At 46.7% G+C, this 22457-nt stretch overlaps 1 protein-coding gene across 7 annotated transcripts in view; it reads left to right on the top strand.

The window, feature by feature from the left end:
* Positions 1–22457, top strand: part of Vwa3a (von Willebrand factor A domain containing 3A) — a 58374-nt gene that overhangs the window by 32729 nt on the left and 3188 nt on the right. For 6 of the 7 annotated variants that reach the window (XR_007342674.1, XM_048789633.1, XM_048789637.1 and 3 more), the window contains 17 exons: positions 152–232; positions 600–694; positions 1996–2115; positions 8369–8443; positions 8643–8787; positions 9206–9401; positions 10040–10110; positions 12663–12818; positions 13329–13460; positions 14097–14187; positions 14835–14936; positions 15479–15576; positions 16428–16565; positions 17602–17710; positions 20675–20819; positions 21683–21827; positions 22234–22385. Coding sequence is in view for 6 of the 7 variants with exons in the window: in XM_048789633.1 (XP_048645590.1) it covers positions 152–232; positions 600–694; positions 1996–2115; positions 8369–8443; positions 8643–8787; positions 9206–9401; positions 10040–10110; positions 12663–12818; positions 13329–13460; positions 14097–14187; positions 14835–14936; positions 15479–15576; positions 16428–16565; positions 17602–17710; positions 20675–20819; positions 21683–21827; positions 22234–22385 (2051 nt within the window). In the remaining variant the exon portion in view is untranslated. The remainder of the gene's footprint in view (positions 1–151; positions 233–599; positions 695–1995; positions 2116–8368; positions 8444–8642; positions 8788–9205; positions 9402–10039; positions 10111–12662; positions 12819–13328; positions 13461–14096; positions 14188–14834; positions 14937–15478; positions 15577–16427; positions 16566–17601; positions 17711–20674; positions 20820–21682; positions 21828–22233; positions 22386–22457) is intronic. The other variant, XM_048789634.1, reaches the window with a different exon arrangement.

Below are 22457 nucleotides of genomic sequence, written 5' to 3' on the forward strand. Positions count from 1 at the left end.
GGGCAGGGAAATCCCACCCAGTTGTGCTCAGAGCCCACCTCTCTCTCCTGCGTCTCAGTTGACAAGTCCAATATCCAAATTAGATTTAAAATCCTTCCCCCAACTCCCGCCTCTGCTCACCTGCTCCCTTTCCTGCCCACTCCGAGTGCAGAGAGCCATGGTACAGTTTGAATGGCATGACGGGACAATGAAGAATGTCCACGTGGACCCACCCTTCCTCTACGAGTACCAGGTCAGTGATGCCTTCAGTAAGTCAGAGTATGGGGTACCAGGAGGTGCCATGGGCAGTGGAGTCTGAACTCCCTGCTGTAAAGAGAGCTCTGGTACCTTCCCAGGCTGGACCTAGAAGACCCAGCAAGAGTCAGTCTCACCCTCTGGGGAACGATCTGCCTCCTTCACCACTCAAGGCCGCCAGAAGACTTTGACCCTCCCTTCCCTAGGCCTGGGGCAGACTCGCTGACTCAGGAGGCTGTTTATACTGCCTGGATATCAGAGCCTTGACACACCATGTCCAGAAGCCAGTGAAATATCTCCCTCCCCACAGACCTCTGAATCACCACCCTTTCCGCAGTCACTCACGGTGGTCATTGCCTCAACAGAAGCAGCTCAGCGGAGCCCTGCAGCTGTATGAGAGGAGGATCGAGTGGCTCTCCCTGGCCAGCAGAAGGATCTGGGGCACCGTCTGTGAAAAAAGGTACCTTCCCCCCAAGCAGTGCTCTTGTCCTTCACAGGCGTGGTGTGTGGCACGACATTTACCTGACTCGTGACTCCCTGTCGGTGGCCTTAGAAGCCATCACTTAGATTAGGTGTCAGTAATCGCTCAGCAGAACCCCCGGAAGAGGAAAAGGTGACCCCACCATCCCTCCACACCAGCACCACCATCACGTGTCACTCAGGATTCTTTCTGTTAAAAAGCAACAGAAACTAAGTGCGAATTGGCTGAAACCAAACAGAGAAGTCTGATTAAGGTGCCTGAAAATTCTAGAAGAGATCTGATAGCCATCTGCAGACATGGCTGGATCCAGGAACCTGGGTCTCGGCTCTGCTTTCTCTCTGTGACAGCTTCCCTGCTAGGAGGAAAACGGATGCCTGAAGCTCTAAACGAACTTTCTTCCACCTTAACACACCCAAGACTTCCACGGTCCACTCATTGGGCCAGGGAGGTGAGAGGTTCTCATGGTTTAGGGTCAAACGCTCACCCCTGAAGTTTGGGTCAGTTTCACCTGACTCAGGTTGATGGAAGCAGAGCTGTTTCCCAAAGGAAAATCAGGATGCTGTGGCCAGAAGGGGTAATGGAGGCTGACTAGGGACAGACAATATGTATGCAAACACAGCCATCCTCATCATACCTTATTTGATGCATTGCTATTTACAAGGTATTATCTTTATAATACTAAACATCTTTACCTAATTCAGTCCTCGAAGCAACTCTGCAAGGAGACTTCTCATATAGTTTTTAGGGCTTTGTGACTTGGCCACATAACCTAAGGCCCAAGGCCACATGGCTGGTAGGAAGCAGGGCCTGAGCAAAGATCATCTGATTCTAGGTCAGAAGGATTTTCTTCTACCATCCACAGCTGTCTCAAGAGGAGGATGGGGGAGAAGGTGGACTAAGGATACACCTAACGCCTCATCTTTTTCTCCTTGTTTTTGCTTTCCACACAGCAACCCTGACCTGTTAAAATATTCAAAGCCAGTTCTTTAAAACAAAAAGGTTTGTGAGAATCAGGATATGCAGTCTACCACCCTTAAACCAGGCCCACCGAGACCTGGCTTATTCCATTACAGGGAGAGAAGGATCCGAGACCCGCCCCCCCCCCGAGCCTACTATTGTAAACCCATCTCTCTTGGCCTCACACCACGGGGGAGATTGGAGCCAGCTATGAATTTGGCATGCGAAATCCCCCTGGAAAAAGCCTTAAATAGTAAAATGGAACAAAATAAACATTATCTGAGAGATTCGGTTCTCCTCTGAAAGCTCCTGTTTCTTTTTAGGGTGGTTATACTGCTGGATATCTCCGTGACCAATTCCATGTACATTATTCATATCCAGCACTCCCTGCGGCTGTTGCTAGAGGAGCAAATGTCCAACAAGGACTGCTTCAACCTCATCGCGTGAGTGCCTGACCCAGGTTCCTGGAGGGGAGGGGGCCGCCTCGGGGCTGAGGCGTGGGCAGGAGGCTAGACAGGGCCACTGGGGTTCGCTGCACCCGGCATCCTAGGAAGGCCACCATTCATCTGATGTGGAGATCTTGTTTGGGCCACTGAATAATGCAGAGGGTTGCAGGACTGTCCCGCTGGGGTGAAGGTGATAAGGGGCCCCAAAACACAGTGCCTGATCAGCCAGGATAAAGTAATTCAGCCCGACACCCCATTTGGCTTCCAAGTCGATAAACACTACAGAGAAAGGGGGCAGCCATGCCCCAGTCTCAGCCCTCAGCCTATTTCTAACAAGCCCTAGTATTTCAAGTATGTGGGATTCCAATTCTAAATTTAAATAAAAATGTTATACATATAAATTTAAATGTTATCTACCTATAAATGGCATACAATTTTAAAGCTATATGTAGTTTTATAAAAATTTTAACTATTTAAAAACCGTATATTGGGGCTGGGGATGTGGCTCAAGCGGTAGCGCGCTCGCCTGGCATGCTTGCGGCCCGGGTTCGATCCTCAGCACCACATACAAACAAAGATGTTGTGCCCACCCAAAACTAAAAAATAAATATTAAAATTTAAAAAAATAAAAATAAATAAATAAATAAAAACTGTATATAGCACATATAGTTTTAAAATTATACATTATATAGTTTTAAAAATTATAGATTGTATATGTTACATACATAGCTTCTAAAATAAAAAATATTTAAATATGGGCTGGGGCTGTACCTCAGTGGCAGAGTGCTTGCCTAGCATGTGTGGGGCACTGGGTTCGATTCTTTAGCACCCATAAATATAAACAAGTAAAGGCATTCTATCTGTCCATCTACAACTAAAAAATTTTTTTTAATTTTAAATATATTAGATATATATTTATTTAAATATATTATTTTAGCTGGGCATGGGGGTGCACACCTGAAATTGCAGAGGCTTGGGAGGCTGAGGCAGGAGGATTGTTAAGTTCAGAGGCAGCCTCAACTTAGGGAGGCCCTAAGCAACTTAGCTAGACCCTGTCTCAAAATAAAAAAAAAGGGAAGAGTAAAAGGAGTCATTGCATTTGGCCAAGGAACTCACTAATATGAAAAAGGAGATATAGACATATATTTGTTTTTTTGCAGTTCAGACTGTAAAGATTTAAAAGCTTGATAACACCCAGTGCTGGTAATAGTAGGAGGAGAAGTTGCTCTGGAAACTGATGGTGGGAGCATAATTTAGCAGAACCCTCTGTATCAAAGTTTTTAAAGTGTCCCGTCCATTAAGCCTTATGAATCATCCTCAGGAAATACTCAGATGAGTGTGCAAATGTAGCCACACAGGGATGTTGCATGCAGAGTGACAGTGGATAAACCTGGAAGCAAACTGTAAAACTGTCTAAAGGAAACTGGTAAAATAATCCCAGTGGTGGAGTACTATGCAACTGTTCAAAAGAATGAGGAAGAATAATGTGACTGTGTATAGAACGATGCCCTCTGTAAGCCCAAATGAATGAAAACAAGCAGCTTACAAATAGTGTATGTGGAATAATTCACTCACTATTTGAATGTTTATTTTTCTGTGGCACTAAGGATGGAACCCAGTGCCTCACAAATGCTTTTGCCACTGAGCTATAGCCCCAGCCTCAGCTTACGTTTTTATTGATTCTGTTTAGTTATATATGACAGTAGAGCCATTTTGATATAACTACGCAAGAATGTAATATATCTTATTCTAATTAGGGCACCAGTCTTGTAGATACACATGATGGTGGGATCACTGAGGTATATTAATATATATATATATATAGGGAATTTACTTCAGAATTTTCCATTGTCTTTCCTATTCCCATTCCCCCTCCCTTCCTTCCCTTCATTTCTCTTAGTCTAATCCTCTAAACTTCTATTCTTCATGTCCCCTTATTGTGGGTTAGCTTCCACATATCAGAGAAAACATTCACCCTTTTGTTTTGGGGGATTGGCTTATTTTTACTTAGCATGATAGTTTCTAGATCCATCCATTTACTGGCAAATATCATAAAGTCATTCTTCTTTATGGCTGAGTGATATTCCATTGGGTGTATGTGTGTATATATGTGTGTGTGTGTGTGTGTATATATATATATATATCAGAATTTCTTTATTCATTTATCTGTTAGTAGGCAGCTAGGTTGGTTCCATAGCTTAGCTATTGTGAATTGTGCTGCTACAGACATTGATGTGGCTGCATCACTGTAGCGTGCTGATTTTAAATCCTTTGGATATATATCAAGGAGCGGGATAACCGGATCAAATGGTGGTTCCATGCCCAGTTTTTTGAAGAATTTCCATACTGCTTTCCAGAGTGGTTACACCAATTTACATTCCAACCAACAATGTATGAGTGTACCTTTTTCCTTACATTCTCACCAACATTTATTGTTGCTTGTATTCTTGATAATTGCCATGCTGGTTGGATCGAGATGGAATCTCATTTGCATTTCTCTAATTGCGACAGATATTGAACATCTTTTCATATATATGTTGACCGTCCATATTTCTTCTTCTTTTTAGAGCTGTTTAGTTCCTTTGTCCATTTATGGATTGGGTTATTATTATTATCATTATTATTATTATTGTTTTTGTTGTTGTTTTGTTAAGCTTTTTGAGTTTTTCATATAACCTGGAAATTAACACTCTATCTGAGGCATAGGTGACAAATATTTTCTCCCATTCTGTAGGTTCTCTCTTCACATTCTTCACTGTTTCTTTTGCTATGAAGAAGCTTTTTAGTTTGATACCATCCTATTTATTGATTCTTGATTTTACTTCTTGTGCTTTAGGAGTCTTGTTGAGGAAGCTGGTCCTAAGCTGATATATTGGAATGTTGGGCCTACATTTTCTTCCAGTAGGTGCAGGATTTTCTGGGCTAATGCCTAGATCCTTGATCCACTTTGAGTTGAGTTTTGTGCAGGGTGAGAGAGATAGGGGTTCAATTTCATTCTGCTACATATGGATTTCCAGTTTTCCTAGCACCATTTGTTGAAAGGCTGTCTTTTCTCCAATGTACGTCTATGGCACTTTATCTAGCGTAGGATAACTATATTTATGTGGGCTTGTCTTTGTGTCTTCTATTCTGCTCTATTTGTTTTCAAGTCTATTTTGGTGCCAATACCATATGGTTTTTGTTACTGTAACTCTGAGGTATAATTTAAGATCTGGTATTGTTATTCTTCCTGGTTTACTTTTCTTGCAAAAGATTGCTTTGGCTACTCTGGGCCTTTGATTTTTCCAAATGAATTTCATGACTGTTTTTCTATAAAGAACATCATTGGAATTTTAATAAAAATTGCATTAAGTCTGTATAGCACTTTTGGTAGTGTGGCCATTTTGATAATTATTTCTGCCTATCCATGAACATGGGAGATCTTTCTATCTTCTGAGGTCTTCCTCAATTTCTTTCCTTAGTGTTCCGTAGTTTTCATTGTAGAGGTCTTTCACTTCTTTTGTTAGATTTATTCCCAAGTTGTTGTTGTTGAGGCTATTGTGAATGGGATTGTTTTCCTAATCTCTCTTTCAGCTGATTCATCATTGGTGTGTAGGATTGCAATTGATTTATGGGTATTAATTTTGTATCCTACTACCATGCTGAATTTATTTATGAGTTCTAAAAGTTTTGTGGTAGAGGTTTTTGGGTCTTCTAAATAGAGGATCATGTCATTGGCAGACAGAGACAGTTTGGGTTCTTCTTTTCTTATTCATATCCCTTTAATTTCTTTCATATGTCTAATTGCTCTGGCTAGAACTTCAGAGACTATGTTGAATAGAAGTGGTGAAAGAGGGCATCCCTGTCTTGTTTGTTTTTAGAGGGAATACTTTCAATTTTTTTCCATTTAGAATGATGTTGACCTTGGGTTTAGCATAGATAGATTTAACAACGTTGAAGCATGTTCCTTTTTTTTTATTAATATTTATTTTTTAGTTATCGGCGGATACAACATCTTTGTTTTGTATGTGGTGCTGAGGATCGAACCCGGGCCGCACACATGCCAGGCGAGCGCGCTACCGCTTGAGCCACATCCCCAGCCCCTGAAGCATGTTTTTCTAGTGTTTAAAACATGAATGGGAGCTGTTTTTTTGTCAAATGCTTTTTCTGCATCCATTAATAATCTTGTCTTTAAGCCTATTTTTTGTGGTGAATTATGTTTATTGATTTCCATATAGTTGAACCAACTTTGCATCCCTGGGATGAAACCCACTTGATCATGGCACACTATCCTTTTAATGTTTTTTTTATATATATATGTGATTTGCTAGTATTTTATTAAGAATTTTTACATCTATGTTCATCAGGAATATTGGCCTGAGGTTTTCTTTCCTTGATGTGTATTTGTCTGGTTTTAGTATCAGAGTGATACTAGCTTCATAGAACAAGTTTAGAAGGGTTCCCTCCTTTTCTATTTCAGGAATAATTTGAGGAAGATTGGTGTTAGTTCTTCTTTTAAGGTCTCATAGAACTTGGCTAAGAATCCATCTGGCCCTGGGCTTTTCTTTATTGATAGGCTTTTGATGGTCATTACTTGAAATTCATATATTTAAAATTTTCTATGTCCTCCTATTTCAGTTTGGTAGGTCATACATCTCTAGGACTTTGTTGATGTCTTCAAGATTTTTTAGTTTTGAGTATAACTTTTCAAAATACGATTATTCTGTCTTTCAGTATTATCTGTGATGACATTTCATTTTTTCATCACGAATTTTAATCATTTGAGTTTTTCCTCTTTTTTGGTTACCTTGGCTAAGGGTTTATCAATTTTCTTTATTTCATCAAAGAACCAACTTTCTGTTGATTTTTAAAATTTTTTTAAATCTCAATTTCATTGATTTCAGCTCTGATTTTAATTATCTCTTGTCCTCTACTGATTTGGATGTTGATTTGTTCTTTTTCTAGGAGCTTGAAATGTAACATTAGATGATTTATTTGGTGTCTTTCTATTCTTTTAACATATGATCTCAGTGCTACTCATCTATTTTTTGAAATATTTATTTTTTAGTTGTAGTTGGACACAATACCTTTATTTTATCTATTTATTTTTATGTGGTGCTGAGGATCGAACCCAAGGCCTCGCATGTGCTAGGTGAGCGCTCTGCCACTGAGCCACAACCCCAGCTCTACTTATCTATTTTTTAATGAAAGAATATAGAGCAAAATGTTAGACCTCTGAGAGGGCAGGATAAAATTGGATAAATATTCATTTTTGTTATATTATTAGATTTTCTTATCCAGCTCTCATGGAGGATTTACTATTCAACAATACTAGAGATATTTCCACAAGAGGAAGGAAGGTCATCGTTACCATTTGCCAGAGAACTTTCCAGAAAGCTTGAGCGCTGTGGGTGGAGAAGGGAGTAGCAGCTGAGGAGGTGGTGGTGCAGTATTTCCAGAGACTTTGTCCTTAAGGTCAAAAAGGAAAGAGAAAGAGATCCCTCATAGAGTCACTACTAGGGGAAGAGGGGCATTTTTAAGTATGGAGAGATTGAATCCTGTAGACAGGATCAAGAGCCTAGGTGGAAAAACTAATCTTGAACCAGAGAGGGGGCACCTTTTCTTCAATAAAAGGGCTAAATTCTCTTTCTTAAAATTTAATTGAATTATTTTGGTACTGGGGATTGAGCTCAGGGATGCTCTATCATTGAGCTATATCCCCAGCCCCATTGATTGATTGATTGACTGATTGAGACAGGGTCTCCCTGTGGCTGAGGCTGGCCTTGAATTTGCAATCCTCCTGCCTCAGCCTCTTGAGTCTCTGGGATTACAGGAGTGTGCCATTGAACCCAGCTAGATTTCTTAAGGATCTTGAATTCTATTTTATGGGGAAAATGAGATGATGTATAATTTGTAGAAAAAGAGTGAGAGAACAGATCAGGAAGGGAAGCCCACTCCAGGAGAGTTTAAAAAGGGAGCAATGACTTGCTCCTTGGAGGAAGGGGAATGGGTGGTACAGTCAGTGGGTTAGGGTGGAAGCCAGCCAAGGCCACGTCTTCACCGAGAGTCCCAGCTCTACTGTACCTGGAATTCCCTGGGACGGGTCATGACCAGCAAGGCTGTCTCTTGGCTGGCTCTGGCCAGCGGTACCCTAATGTTTGGGGAATGGTCTGAATTTTGTCCCCACAGAAGCCTGTGGGGCCCAAAAAGCTGGGCCACAGGATGGACATCCGCTCTGCCTCTGAACAAGCCTTCTTTCCTTCCTTCAAAGGTTTGGGAGCACAATCGAGAGTTGGAGGCCTGAGATGGTTCCCCCGAGCCACTCCAATTTGCAAAGCGCCTGGTGGTAGGTGGCAGGGAGGGTCAAGCTGCCTGGTCTGAGGCCGGTTCCTTCTTCTCCCCGTCCCCCAACCAGCGGGTAGCTCTCTTGAGTCCCTGCCCTCCACCAACCCTGGGCAGAAGTCAGAAAGCCACTTTCTGTCTGCTGTCCCCCACCTGGGGGCCTCCCAGGTGCCCTCCCTTGGCATCACCTCCTGCCTCTGCAGGTGGGCCCTGGCCCTGAAGTGCCAAGGCAGCAGGAACGTCCTCAGCGCCCTGCAGAAGGCCGTGGAGGTGGACTTCAAGGACAAAGACAAACAGCAATCGCAGGGCATCTACCTCTTCACAGGGGGCATCCCGGATCAGGATGTGGTGGGTAGCCCTGTCCTGGGCTTGCGTTATATTTCTGCATTTGTTGCAGGACTGGGGTTGACCCCAGGGCCTCAGGCCACGCTAGGCAAGCGCTCTGCCCAAGCTGCAGCCCCAGTCCCAGCTTGATTTTCTAAAGGCTTCTCAAACTTTAGGGCACAGAAAAGCACCTGGGGATGGTGTTAAAATGCAGCTCCGGGCTCAGCAGTCCCTGAGAATCTGCATTTCTGACAAGTGTCCCCCCTCCCATGTCCATGCTGCTGGTAACAGACCACACTTGGTGGAAATTGTGACCTGGGCTCATCACTAGACCAGCCGGGCCATGGGCCCTTGAGAAAGCTCACTGGGCTGAGCCGAGGGGCCACCAGGAGCTTCCAGGCCCTCAGCTGTGGGTCCCTCCTGCCTTCTCTCGTCCCCACAGTCCATTCTCAGCGCCTACATGGCCGAGGCCTGCGGAGGCTGCGACCTCCAGCTGAACGTGTGTCTCTTCTACGTGGGTGAGCCAAGGATGGACACCACGCCCCCTGCCTGCTACGCCAGCCGCGGGGACACAGCGGCAGCCTACAAGGAGCTCACCCAGGCTACGGGTGGTCGCTTCCACTGGTTTGGAGACACAGGTGCGTGAGGGCTGCCTGGTCTTCCTGCCTGCCTCTTTCTAGACGGCTGTCGGAGCCATAGATGCATGCCATAGATATATTCCAGAAAAGTGGCACGTGAAAATCATAGTTTAAAAATACAAAACAGAGGGGCTGGGAGTGTAGCTCAGTGGTAGAGCGTATGCTGAGCATGCCTGAGGCCCAGGGTTCAATCGCCAGCATGAAAAAAAATGTAAAACTACTGTTCTGGAAATGAGTAGTAGCAATAGGTGCACAGCACCGTGGATGTACTTCACCACACCACATTGGACACTTAAGGCCGAAAGTGTAGCTCAGTCCTAGAATGAGTGAATTTCATGCCCAAGGCCCTGGCTGGGTTAAAAACAAAACAAAACAAAACAAAACAAAAAACACCACCAAATCTTTAAATGGCAAATTGTATGTTATGTATGTATGACTACAAAATTTTTAAAGTTTTTTTTTTTAAATACAAAACTCTTGAAAATATTTTAAAATCTCAGATCTAGAAGGCACCCTAAAGTTCTCTTACATTAACCTTTTTCAAAGCATGGTATGTTTCCAGAACGTGACCTACAGGACAGTTGGTGATGGTCCATGGAGTGTGTGTGTGAGTGCGCTCACAATGTGCTTGTTTCCAGGTGTGTATGAGAGTGACGACATCAGTGCCATCACTGCTGAGATACAAAAGGCCTTCAACTACTCCCAAAAGGTAAGCCTGGGGCTGGGGCCAAAGGCCTGAACTGGCTTCTGTCGTCACTTCCTGGGGCTGCTGAAATGAAACACCACAAATGAAGCATCTGAAAACAGAGACAGCTGTCCTTCCCCATTGGTAGCACCCTGTCTTCCGGAAACTAAAGTCTTCAGAAGGTGATGCTCCCTGGGAAGGCTCTGGGTGGAATCCTTCCAAACTTCTTCCAAGTTTTAATGGGGACCAGTGGTTACAAAAAAGAAAAAAAGTGTTGAATGCTTATCACAAAGGGCAAGATGGAGAGGAAATGAGGTCCACTCTAGAGCACAGCAAAGATGGCTGGGAATTTATAAGCAAAGAACAGAGTCAGTAGTTGGAAAAGTACCATGAAGAGCTTAATTAGACACCAGGGGCAGGGGATTCTTGCTAAGGGCCTGCCATGGGCTTAGATATCAACCATGGGAGATAAAGAGCTAGACTGGATGTCAAGGGTGGAGCAGTTCACGCCAAACCAACTCAGCAGAATTCTACAAGGTGGAGACCTTGTACAGAAGATGGTTCAAAGGAGCTTGGCTAAAGTTTGGTCAAGGAGGGAGTCCTTGTCACTGGCTACCCTGGCATTTCTTGGCTGTGAAAGCACAACTCCAATCTGCCACCATCTTCACATGACTGTCTTCCCTCCGTGTGTCCCTATCTCTTCTCTTATAGGGACACCAGCCAGATTAAGGGCCCACCCTATTCCAATATGACTTCATCTTAGTCTACATCTTAATTACCCTATTTCTGAGTAAGTTCACATTCACAGGTACCAGGGGATGAGACTTTAACAGACCTTATTAGTGTCCTGGTCCACTAACACCAAAGGTTTCAGAGGGAAGGGGGGTGGGGGGGTGTCCTATAATTCATTGGTTTTCAGGATGAACACTGTACATTCTGGCCCTCTTTGAGTTTCTTGAGCACATGAAGCCATCTCTAAGCTCAGGGCTTTTACTTTGCTTTCTCTGTCCCTTGTCCTCCTCCCAGATCTTCCGTGGATTATTCTATTCTACTCAGCATTCATATTGAATAGTGTGACTTCCTCACAGAGGGGAGCACTATACAGTGAGATTAAGAGGGGTCAGAAGAGGCCAGATCACATCAGGAGCAATGAGAATAGGAATCAGGAAACAGAGAACATTTAAGGGACCATCGGCCACACTCGTAACTGATGGAATGGGCAGGGTGAGGAAGAAGAAATCCAGAGGAACTCCCAAATTCCTCACTGGAGAACATGGTGGTGCCATGACTGAGAGGGAGAAAACAGGAGGAGCCCATGGAAGGTGGCCTCAGACAAAGATGAGTTTGTGAGGCTGGTGAGATAACAAGTGGGGTATCCTACAGGGAGGTAGCCAAACCAATGGGCTGGAGATAGAGATTTGGGGTTATTCCAGCCATGGGGATGGACAGAGAGCTTATATGGGTCACAGTCAAGGCCAGGGAAGAGTGTAAGGAGACTCATCCTGACTCGCATTTTGATTAGTGCTATTTGTTCCTTCTAGACTAACTCCTGGAGGGCAGGGCCAAGTCTCCCTGTCCTTTTCCTCTATGGCCCTGGATCTATGGCTCCCGAGCTGTGCTTTAGTCGTCTCCCCTGAGAGGGTCCCCTCTGGCACTCTGTAAACCCCTTCTCCCAGGGTACACAGCAGTCCCATTCCCACACCTAATAAACTCATTCACAGGCTCCAGTGGACAGTGAGGTTTAATCCACCCTTCCTTGGCATGTTTATTTATATCTGAATAGTGTCCTTAGTGCTTTGATGGCAGTCACTACTAGAGAAACTGTCTGGCAGGTGAGGCATTTGTAAGCAAAGGGAATAAGCATTACACAGCAGCTCTGCCAGCATCTGGAGTCAGTCCTGGGCACAGGGTGACCACCCTGTCGATGCCCAAGTGTCTTACCATGGAAGCAGCCTGGCTTAGGACCCAGACCAACCTGGGTTTGAGTTGAAGCTCCTCTGCTTACTAGCAGTGTGGCCTTAGATAAGAACCTTAAGCTCACAGATGCAGTGGTGCACATCTGTAATCCCAGCATCTTTGGAAGCTGAGGCAGAAGGATCCTGAGTTCAAAGCCAGCCACAGGAACTTAGGGAGGCCCTCAGCAACTTAATGAGAACCTGTTTCAAATTTTCATACTTTTAAAAGGGCTGGGGATGTGGCTCAGTGGTTAAGTGCCCCTGGGCTCAAAACCTGGTACTAAAAATAAGAACCTTAAGCTCACAGAACTTTGCTTTCCTCATCTATAAAATGGGGGTAAGTTAGCACCCACTCTATTGGCATAGTTGGCAAGAGGGATTGAGATTTCCCCAGGCATTAACTTGCCCAGGGTCCTGTGCATCCCAGTCCTTCCATACGGGGTACTAATTATTGTCAATACACTGATCCACGGCACCCTCAGCCCGAGACAGCATTCAGTGACAGAAAGAGGCACGGTGGGGAGGGGGGGCGGGTTTCCAGGGACTCTCCTGCTGGGTATGTTTGTGCCTCTCTGTCCACAGTGGCCAGGGTGCTGCTAACCCACCTGATTCCCATTGCAGTGTGCCTTACTGGTGGCCTCTCTGAAGAGCCATTCGGGTAAAGAAATGGAGAGTGCAGCCCTCCCCAAAGAAAAGCCAAAGATGCTCAAGCAGAGAAGCCAACCCAAGCAATTCAGTACTCCCGAGCCCGCAGCCGCCCCCTCGGTGGCCAGAATGGTTTGACTCCCTGCCCTTATAACATGCAAAGGATTTTGTTTACAGTTTGTCTCCTGGTCTTTCCTAGATCTTAAGACGTCTGAGGCCAGCACAGGTGGGGGTAAGGGCTTCAGGGGTGGGTGTCCCATGGGTGCCTCCCACCCTGTCCTGCTTCTCAGCTCTAGGGCCACCTTTGGCTCTGCATGGCCCTGCTTCCTAGCTATGGAACTGGTACCCACCCTTACATCTAATGGCTTATCCTGGGAGGGTTTCTCAGGGGCAAGGGAGTTAGGTCTCCAGGGGATCTTCCTGCCACAGCCAAGGCTTACCAGAGGACTGATAGGAGCTGAGGGTGGGCCTGTGCCCACCAAGGCCCTAGCCCATTCACAGCCTGTCAAGTGTGTCTTGTAAACAATGCACCCCCAGCAGTCACGGGGCCTCTAGCAGGAAGACCCTGCCCCCACCCCATGTAACAGTGCCGTGAGCCAAGGGGCAGTGACTCTCGGGGTCTCATCGGCTGCTCTCTGACAGACTTGGGAACAGCACATTTTCAGCATGAGGAAATCCATCCTGGACAGTATAGAGCTCATTGCCAGCCAGACAGCTGCATTTCCAGGGGATTCTGGGCACACAGGTGCTGCCTCACTCGAAGGACTCCACCAGGTTTGGGGAGCCAGCCCAGACATGTCACCCTCTGTCTCTCCTACCTTCCCAAATTCTGGAGGTGACCCCAGAATCCCAGGGTCTTCCTCTTGGCCCTTCAGCGGTACATGAGCCGATCAGGTGCAAGGAGGCTAGGCCATGCCATGGTCTTTAACGGGCCCTCTGGACCCCTGGCTGGGCACTGCCCACAATGCCAGCATCTGGGCCCTCTGCATAGCAGCTTACCCCGAGGTCTTCGCTGGCTCAGAGCCCTGGGTGACTTGTTGAACTTTTGCCACAGAGGGCAAGAAGGGACCTGCATAGTTATTTGTCATGCTCAAAGCCCGCAAATCCCAGTCTAATAGAAAGAGGGTCAGGAAACTGGTGAAGAAAGTTCTGGCAAACCCCCCCATAGTTGACCTACTAGCATGCTCTCTGGCCTTCTCTCATGCCACACACATTCACACACCTTTTGACCCCAAAACCCATAGTCCCCTCTAAATCTGCTGCAGAAGATAAGCCAAACACATCTGAGGATCTACTCCCTTATGCCCCTCCCTACAAAAGTTCCTGATTGACAGATTGAGATTGGGGTGACTGGGATACTGCCTGCCACGGAGAACAGGCCTGTGACGGGAAAGATGGCCTGTTTTCTAGAACATGAAAGATAACCTGGATAGAGAGAAGATCTTCCCCTTAAAAGAGCTGAAATGGCATCCACACAGTGGCAGAGTGGGCATCTCCCCAGGTGAGGCATGGCCGTGGGCAGGCTGGGGGTGGATAGTGACTAAATGATTAGTGAGTCTTGAGCATGTGCCCGCCATCTGCCAAGATGGCCCCATGCAAAGCCTGTAAGAGTCAGTCCTATGCTGTAGTCTCTTTATCAACTCATTTTACTGACAGAGGGGCTCACACTGTGCCAGCTATTCACTATTTTTATGAAAGCCCTCAGCTCATTAACATAAAACAGTGTCTTAATTCCAAGGTCAGAGGTATACCAGAGCAGCTTAGGGCAGGGTTCTAGAGTCAGTGAGACCAGGCTGGGATCTTTCCTCTACTTCTTACTAGCTCTGTGTCCTGTTTAGCTCATCTGCACCTGGGGGACTGTGACGATGAAATGACACAGGTCCACAAAGCATTAAGCACCATTCCTGGGGAATATCAGGACTCAGTGACCCCGGCTTTAACTATTATCAATCCAGGGGAAGACAGGAGACCTAGCGGGGGGACAAGAGGTACCTCAGAGCCATCCCAGAGCCCCATTTCCAAGTGTAGGGTATAGATGAAGGTGAGATGCCTCCAAACCACGCTGTATAGCTTTATCACAGCAACCCACGAGGCTGCCCCAACCCACGAGGCTGCCCCAACCAACGAGCCAATGCCCTCTCACCATAGCCCAGCCCATGAAAAAAGAGACAGACTGGAGGAGGAAGCCCAAGTCCAGGGCATCAGAGCCCACTCTCTCACTATTCTACACAGAGACAAGGAACAACGTGGGTAAGTCGGAGGCCACACAAGTGTTGGAACAGCCCCCTGGCCCCATGGGAACTGTTAGGGCACAGGAGGCCCCATGGGAAGGAGACCCCTCCAGCTACCTAGGACCTGCTAGCTTTGTGGTGCCTCAGGAGCAGGTCTGTCTGTTGCCCAAGGAAATAGATATGCCAAGTCCTGGCACTGCCCAGAGAATAAGATATGTCATTACTGAAGATGAGCTCTCCCCGGATTCTTGGGTTTGAGGGGGCAACTGTCTTAGCTCTGAAGCTGATTGGGAAAGAGATGGAGAAGATTCCCCTAGGCCAGCCTGATGGACTTCTGTGAAATGGTGCCCATCTGAGTAGTAATCCATTGTGACCAGGAGAAGGGAGGTCCTGAGCAGCATTACCCCAGTCCACTGAATAGCCCCCTTCCCATCTCTCCAGCAGATCGCAGTAAGGAAACTTATAACCAACCTGACAGGCAGAGAAATTGACATGAGAGAGGGACAGGCGGGGGCAGGAGGGAAGAGAGGTACACAAGGTGACTTGCTCTGTTTCTCCTAGGCTCGATGTACAAGAAGTACCCTCAAAGAAGGGCTATAAAAACCATCAACTCATCTATTGAGTTGCCCAGAAAGGATACAGTTTGCTCGAGCCAAGAGGTATGACGTTGTCTAGACCAGGACATGCCCTCTAGACAATTTCTTCCAGCAACCATTCCTTCCAGGAGAGTGGGCAAACTTAGAAAAGATGGCAAACTAAGAATGACTCCTTACTGTGGCAAATGGGATATAGGCTAAATATAGCTAATTTAAAAATCTGGATCTGTTGCTTCCTAGTTAGGTGACCTTGGGGGAAGTCATACAATGCATTCAATGGCTATGTTTGCAAATGAACACAATTGCATCTGTCTAATAAGATTGATGTGAGGATTGACTAAAGTGTATTTCATGTGAATCAAAGTACTTATTAGAGTAGGATCCTTTTGGTTGCAAGCAACAGAAATCCCCCTTCCTGTTCATATCCAGGAGATAGAACAGCTTTCTTCCCACAACCATTCAACAAAAGTTGGAGCTTTGTTCTGATTGGGCTGATCCTGGATGCCATGCTCTGATTGCTTTGAACCTGCCCATTCTGGCACCTCTCATTGTGACAAGAAAACAGAGATTATCCTGATTGGTTTAGTGTCTGAACTTTAGGCCAATTAGAGCTTTCCATTCAAATTTTGTGATGGAGTGTTGAATATGGATGTTGGGGAAGCAACCATGTCTACTAGATGAAAGATGAATTAGGTGCTCAATAAATTTAGTTTCTTGTTCCCCATTTTTTTGTGCATCTCTTTCCCCTAGAAATGGGGAAAGAGTGTGCATATGAAGGATAATCCATGAGGACCTGGGAACCCCACTTTTCCAATATGAAACAGATTTCAAACATGAGGTTTTAACAGATGAGTTGGACAATCACTCAGTTATCCCGAATTGCCTAGACAATAGTTCTTTCCTTTATTCTAAAGTGGATAGCAAATTATGGACTGAGAAAACTGAAGATGGAGCTCTCCAGGTACATGGGTCCCCACTGTACCCAACAGAAGTTCATGCAGAGATCAACATCGGCCAAACACTGCAGTGTCCTCCCCAGCATAGAGATCAATGTAAGGCCGAGTTTTTTGGTTGTTGGCTTTCCTCCCACAACTCCTTGCCTCTTCTCAGGTGCAAATGGTAGATCAGGGCACCTGGCTTCTATTCCTGCTTCTAAGAGCCCCTCCCCACAAAGAGGCACTGCCCTCAACCGATAGGAGATACAGAGTCCTGTTGGAAGAAAAGTCAAGCCTCCAGCAGGTCTGAGATGACACTCTAGGATAGAGAGAGAGAATTAAAAACAAGAATCCCAGGTGCTGTGGCACATGCCTTGTAATCCCAGCTGCTGGGGAGGCTGAGGCAGGAGGATCACGAGTTCAAAGCCAGCCTCAGCAAAAGCGAGGCACTAAGCAACTCAGTGAGAACCTGTCTCTAAATAAAATAAAAAATAGGCCTGGGGATATGACTCAGCAGTCTAGTGCCCCTTAGTTCAATCCCCGGTACCAAAAACAAAACAAAAAAAGACAAGAGCATAAGGCTGTGGCTGGAGTACTCACCAAACCAATGTGGTACCCCCCTGCTGTTGCTGGCTCTGCTAGGTGGCAGCACACAGGGCTTATGACAAGAGGCAAGGGGTTCTCATCTCTGTTTTCTCTTTGGGGGAAGAGTTTTCCCATTGCTTTGACAGTGGAACAAGTAAATTTAGTACAAAATGAAAATCTAATCATTTCCCTCCCAGCCCTTTTCTACCACATTTTCGAGGGAACTAAAAAAATAGCCTCAAAATTTGAAATTATCCACTGGAAAAACTCAGGGTTGTCCCAGAGTACCGCTCCCTCTCTCTTCAAGGTCATCCTTCAGTTTGAAGTTGATGGACTTCTCACCCCACTATTATTATAATAACTGCATGAAACCATTATCTTAATCCCCCCACTCCTCTGTAGAACCAGAAATCCAGTAGTTTAACAGAAGGAAACAAGATTTTAGACAAACAAAACTGTATGCTTGACAGATGTTTTGGGAATTGTTGATCACAACGGAACACACTGTTTTAGGGGGTGATGAGGGTAGCTGGTGGGGTGGGTATCTGCTCTGTTTACCTTAATCCAGGGAGTGGTGAAGCACATTCAGTGGACGCACAGAGAGATGGAAGCATACATCTCATGCTTAGAGAAGGTGATGAGGTGCTACGTCCAGAGGCTGCAGTGGCTGCTGTCCGGTGAGCCTGGCCCCTTCCTGGGGGGTGGAGGGGCATGAAGGGAGGTGGAAGGTTCACTCCAGGGACCGCAGGATCTGTCCTTCCAAGGCCCTCACCAACTGTCAGGTCAAGGGATTAATCCAGGAGGGTCATTCAGGTACGACATGAGTTCTGGGCTCAGAGATCAGACAAAGTGCTAGATGGCATCAGGGCAGAGGACAGGCCATAGAGCCCCAGAACACCAGAGCCAAAGAGCCAGGCTCACGTCCCAGAGGAGGGCCAGCTGGGAAGAAAGAAACCACACCAAGCATCAAGGGCAGGAGGCTGAGTAGGCAGCTAGAACCAGACAGGAGGGGATTTAGGCTTTAGGGCCTGGAGGGATCTAGAAGAAATAATAGAAGAACTGAGACTTATGTAGAGATCCTACAGGCAGCCTGTGTGGTCCACGTGGGACCCCATGTAAATTCATTAGGTCCAATCCTCTGCAGCAGAACCTCCTCTAGACAGTCCCTCGGCAGCAATGTGGCAGTGACTTTACAGTTACTGCATTTGCTGGAAAATTCTCCCCCAACACTCCCACTCCTCTACAGAATCATGATCCTAGCAGTTTAACAAAAGGAAACAAGATTTTAAACAAACAAAACTGTATGCTTGACAGATGTTTGGGAATTGTTGATCACAATGGAACACACTGTTAGAGGGTGATGAGAGTGTGAGGGAATAGCTGGGGGGAGCACAGGGTCCAGTTATCACTTCAGGGCAAAGGCTGGGGTGGAGCAGAGGGAGTGGGCCTCTCCCATTCCGACCTCACAGTGACCACTGGGGTGCATGTGCAGACCAGAGTCAGCGACTTCTTCTATAGCACACATCCCCTGCCTCATGCACATGTGCACACCTGAACACTCACACTGCAGTACCTACCAGGCAGTGGGTGCTTCATTCATTCATTCAACCAATAAGTTTTTCTCCTGCTAGGTGCTGGGGAGTGGGTAGAAGGCAAATCCCAAAGTGATTCCTGAACTTATATAGCCTGTAGGAGGAGACAGATGTTCATTAAAGAACCACAAACAAGTCACAACTGTGACAGGTGTAAGAAGAGAAGGGAATTTGGCCTGCATAGGAAGGTCAAAGGAGGCTTCCCCAAGGAGGGGGTATATAGCTGAGATCTCACAGGTTAAGTGGGCAAGAAAGGAAAACACAAAGGTGCTGGGCAGGAGAGAAGATGCTCAGTACAGAGACTGAAGGAAAGAAGTCAGCATGGCTGGGTGAGATCCAGGGGATGCCATCCAACAGAGACCCAGCTATGGCACAGTGTGTGTCAATTATTAAGAGCAATGGGAAGCCGTTAAAAGATTTTAAATGAAGGAAAAGCGATCAGCATTTGCAATATTCCCTCTGGTTGCTGTAAAATTAATTTTTTTTTGTTGGGGGTGGTACCAAGGATTGAACCCAGGGGCCCTCAACCACGGAGCCACATCTGTAGCCCTTTTTATTTTTTATTTTGAGACAGGTCTGAGGCTAGCTTTGAACTTGTGATCCTCCGGTCTCAGTCTCCCAAGCCTCTGGGATTACAGGCACGCGCCACTACCCTCAGTTTACAAAATTCTTGAGGGAATAGAATAGAATGAGGACGACCTAGCTGTAGCCCAGGTAGAAATTAAGGTAGCTGGCGAAGGGTAATGGTAGTGGAGATGGACAAGGAGCCAGGGTTAGATAGACCCATGGGGTAAAGACAGAATGGCTTGGTAGCTTGAGCTGCTTCCATTCTCTGGTTCCTAAGGGGATCAGCCGGCCATTTGTGGGGGGAGGTCCCTCATGGGTTGACCAACTGACTCGATGTCCTCAAGGCACCCCCTTCTCCCCTCTTCTCCCTCTGACATGAGCATTGCCAGAGAACATCCAGATGAGTCCCGGAGGCTCCAGGGCACCAGGTCCAGCCGCCCTGTCCACCTTTTCCTGGAGAACAGCTGGTCTATTTTGTAGCAGTTTGTCAGTTTCTCCTGCGGCTCCAGTGAGGTCCCAGAGACATGTTTGAGAATGCTGGGCACCTTGTCTGCTTGTTGGGTCCCCTTGTGTCCCCTCCATTTAGCCTTGTGGAGACGCAAGGGCTAGGGTTAGAGGTCGAAGTGTAGACAAGAGGAGATGAAACCGGCTCAGCCACAGCGGGCTGGGTGATCCTGGGCCTTGGTTCCCATTGGGCTGAACCCAAACCCCTGGACAACCTCTCTGCTCTCTCTCTCGTCCCCCTCCCCAGAGGTGTCTCCATCCCACCTTGCTTTGCTCCTGGTTTTGGCTTTCTGCTCCTCAGATGCTCGCGCATGCCCTACCCGTCTCTCTATCCCTGGGCCTTCCACAGCCTTCTCTCTCTACCTGTCAGGGTCCACACCCTCCACGGTCAACTGCTGCACATTCTCTGCTCCCTACCCTACTCCACCTGATTTCAGTTCTTTCTATGACATGCTCCCCTGACAGTCCTCTGTCACAACAGAGTTGTAATTGCTCAACATCTGTCTTCCTTCACTGACTGTAAGCTCCACGAGGGCATGGTCCCTCTCTTGTCGACTTTGCACTGTGCTGGGTTTTTTTTTCTATTGACCAGTTGAATGGCCACGTGGTCTCCAGCATCTTTTCCAGCCCCAGACAATACTGTGACACTATTTTACCCAATCTCATAATTTTAGGGATGTGGAATAAGCTCTGGGACATTATGATCATTTTGATGAGTTATCACAGGCAAAGCCAGAGCTGAAATCTTGATCTTCCAAAGCCCAGATCACGGACTGGCTCTGTGCTTGAACAGATGGCTCTGACCCAGCCAATAACACCACAAGGTCATCTCCCAATGGAGGGACTTGAGACCACTTATCAGGCAGGCAATGGTTTTGCAGGACTTTCACTTGATTGATAGAGTGAGGAAAACCACCCAGGAGGTGAGACAACCCCCCTCAGTCCTTCCCTGCCTGAGCCCCACTCATCTCTGGGCAGGAAGCCGCCGGCTGTTTGGCACCATCTTGGAGAGCAAAGTGTGTGTCCTGTTGGACACGTCGGGGTCCATGGGCCCCTACCTGCATCAGATGAAGACAGAGCTGATTCTCCTGATTTGGGAGCAGCTGCGGAAGCACTGTATCAGGTGGGAAGCAGGACTGTGGGTGGCAAGGGCTCTGGAAGGTGAAAGGGGGGTTCCTAGGGCCTCCCTGCCTACCCACACACCCTCTTCAGTTCCAACAGTCCTGGAGGTTCTGGAAGGTCTTTCTAAGTAGCTTACCAGACAGGAAAGAGTACTATTCTGTTCTGCTGCAGAAAGAAAGCAACTTTTAGGATCTCATCTCAGGCCCAGGACAGTGGCAAGCATAGTCAAAATCACCATCATGTGGCCTTGAACTATGATTTTCAGCTGAACTTGATTTTTTTTTTCCTTTGTGGTTCTAGGGATTGAACCCAGGGCCTCGTTCTTGCTAGGCAAGCACTCTACCACTGAGCTACCCTCCCAGACCTTGAACTCTATTTTTAAGTGTGAGGAATTGTTTGTTCTCTCTGCCCAGAAGAGTTGACCTTGAAGGGACAGCAAGAGACTCTGGTCCTAGGCTGGAACTCATTCATGCCTTACTATTAATAAGAGTAAACATTCATCAATCACTTTTTTGTGTGTGTGGGGGCCAGGTACTTTAAGTTCATGATTTTGTCAGTTCTCACAATGACCTTACACAAAGGTCATTGTAAGAAAGGGAAACTAGGACTCAGAGAGTTTAAGTAGTTTGCCTAAGATTGCAACCCTTGGGTGACTGAGCTGGGATTTAAAACAATTCCTATCTTCATCTAGAATCTTCAGTCTATGGACGATCATTCTCAGGGGGCCCACAGCCCATTTGTAGGGGTCTTCAGTGAACACCTCGCATTGGAGGTGACTTCCCTGGAATTCCGCATGGACTGGCCTGTGCTCACGCATCTCTCTCTCCTCTCTCTGGTCTCCATCTCTTCTTTTTTCCCCCTCAGTTTCAACCTGCTCAGTTTTGCAGAGGGCCTACAGCCATGGCAGGACACTCTGGTGGAGACCACAGATGCTGCATGTCACAAGGCTATGCAGTGGGTGACCCACCTTCAAGCTCATGGGAGTACCTCGGTCTTGCAAGCATTGATGGCAAGTGCCACCCTGGACCCTGACCCTGTGGCAAAACAGAAACTCCATCACCCACTACACTGATATTGTGCTTTGCTTTGGGGTTTACAAAGCGGCACTCTATTTTATCTTCCCAACAACTCAGACAGAAGGAGATCTTGTTCTGGCTTTGAGATGAAGACACAGAGGTTCAGAGAGGTTAAGTGACATGCTTGAGGTCAACCAGCTAGGAAGTGGGCTGTGCCCTTCCTCCTAAACCTCAGCAGCTTCCTGGGTCTGTCTGAGGCTGAAGGCGGGGGGAGGGTCTCGGTTTTAATGGACATGTCATGGGCATCCATCAGACACATTTTCCTTGGGAGCAGCAGAGGCCACTGTCAGGCAAGTGTTTTTTGTCTTTTCTGGTGACAGCCTTTCTGTGGTCTGTCAGAAAGCATTCAGTTTTCAAGATGTGCAAGGATTGTACCTCCTTACCGACGGGAAGCCAGACACAAGCTGCAATTTTGTTCTGAATGCTGTCTACAGACTCCAGAAGGAGAGAGACGTGAAGGTGCACACCATTTCCTTGAACTGCACAGACAGGTGGGCAGCGAGGCCTGGGCTGAGCTGGCTGCTCTCCCGGGGCTTCATGTTGGAGGGAGGAGTTCTGAACTC

The sequence above is a fragment of the Marmota marmota genome, unplaced genomic scaffold, assembly GCF_001458135.2.
Source record: "Marmota marmota marmota unplaced genomic scaffold, marMar, whole genome shotgun sequence".
Classification (NCBI taxonomy): domain Eukaryota; kingdom Metazoa; phylum Chordata; class Mammalia; order Rodentia; family Sciuridae; genus Marmota; species Marmota marmota.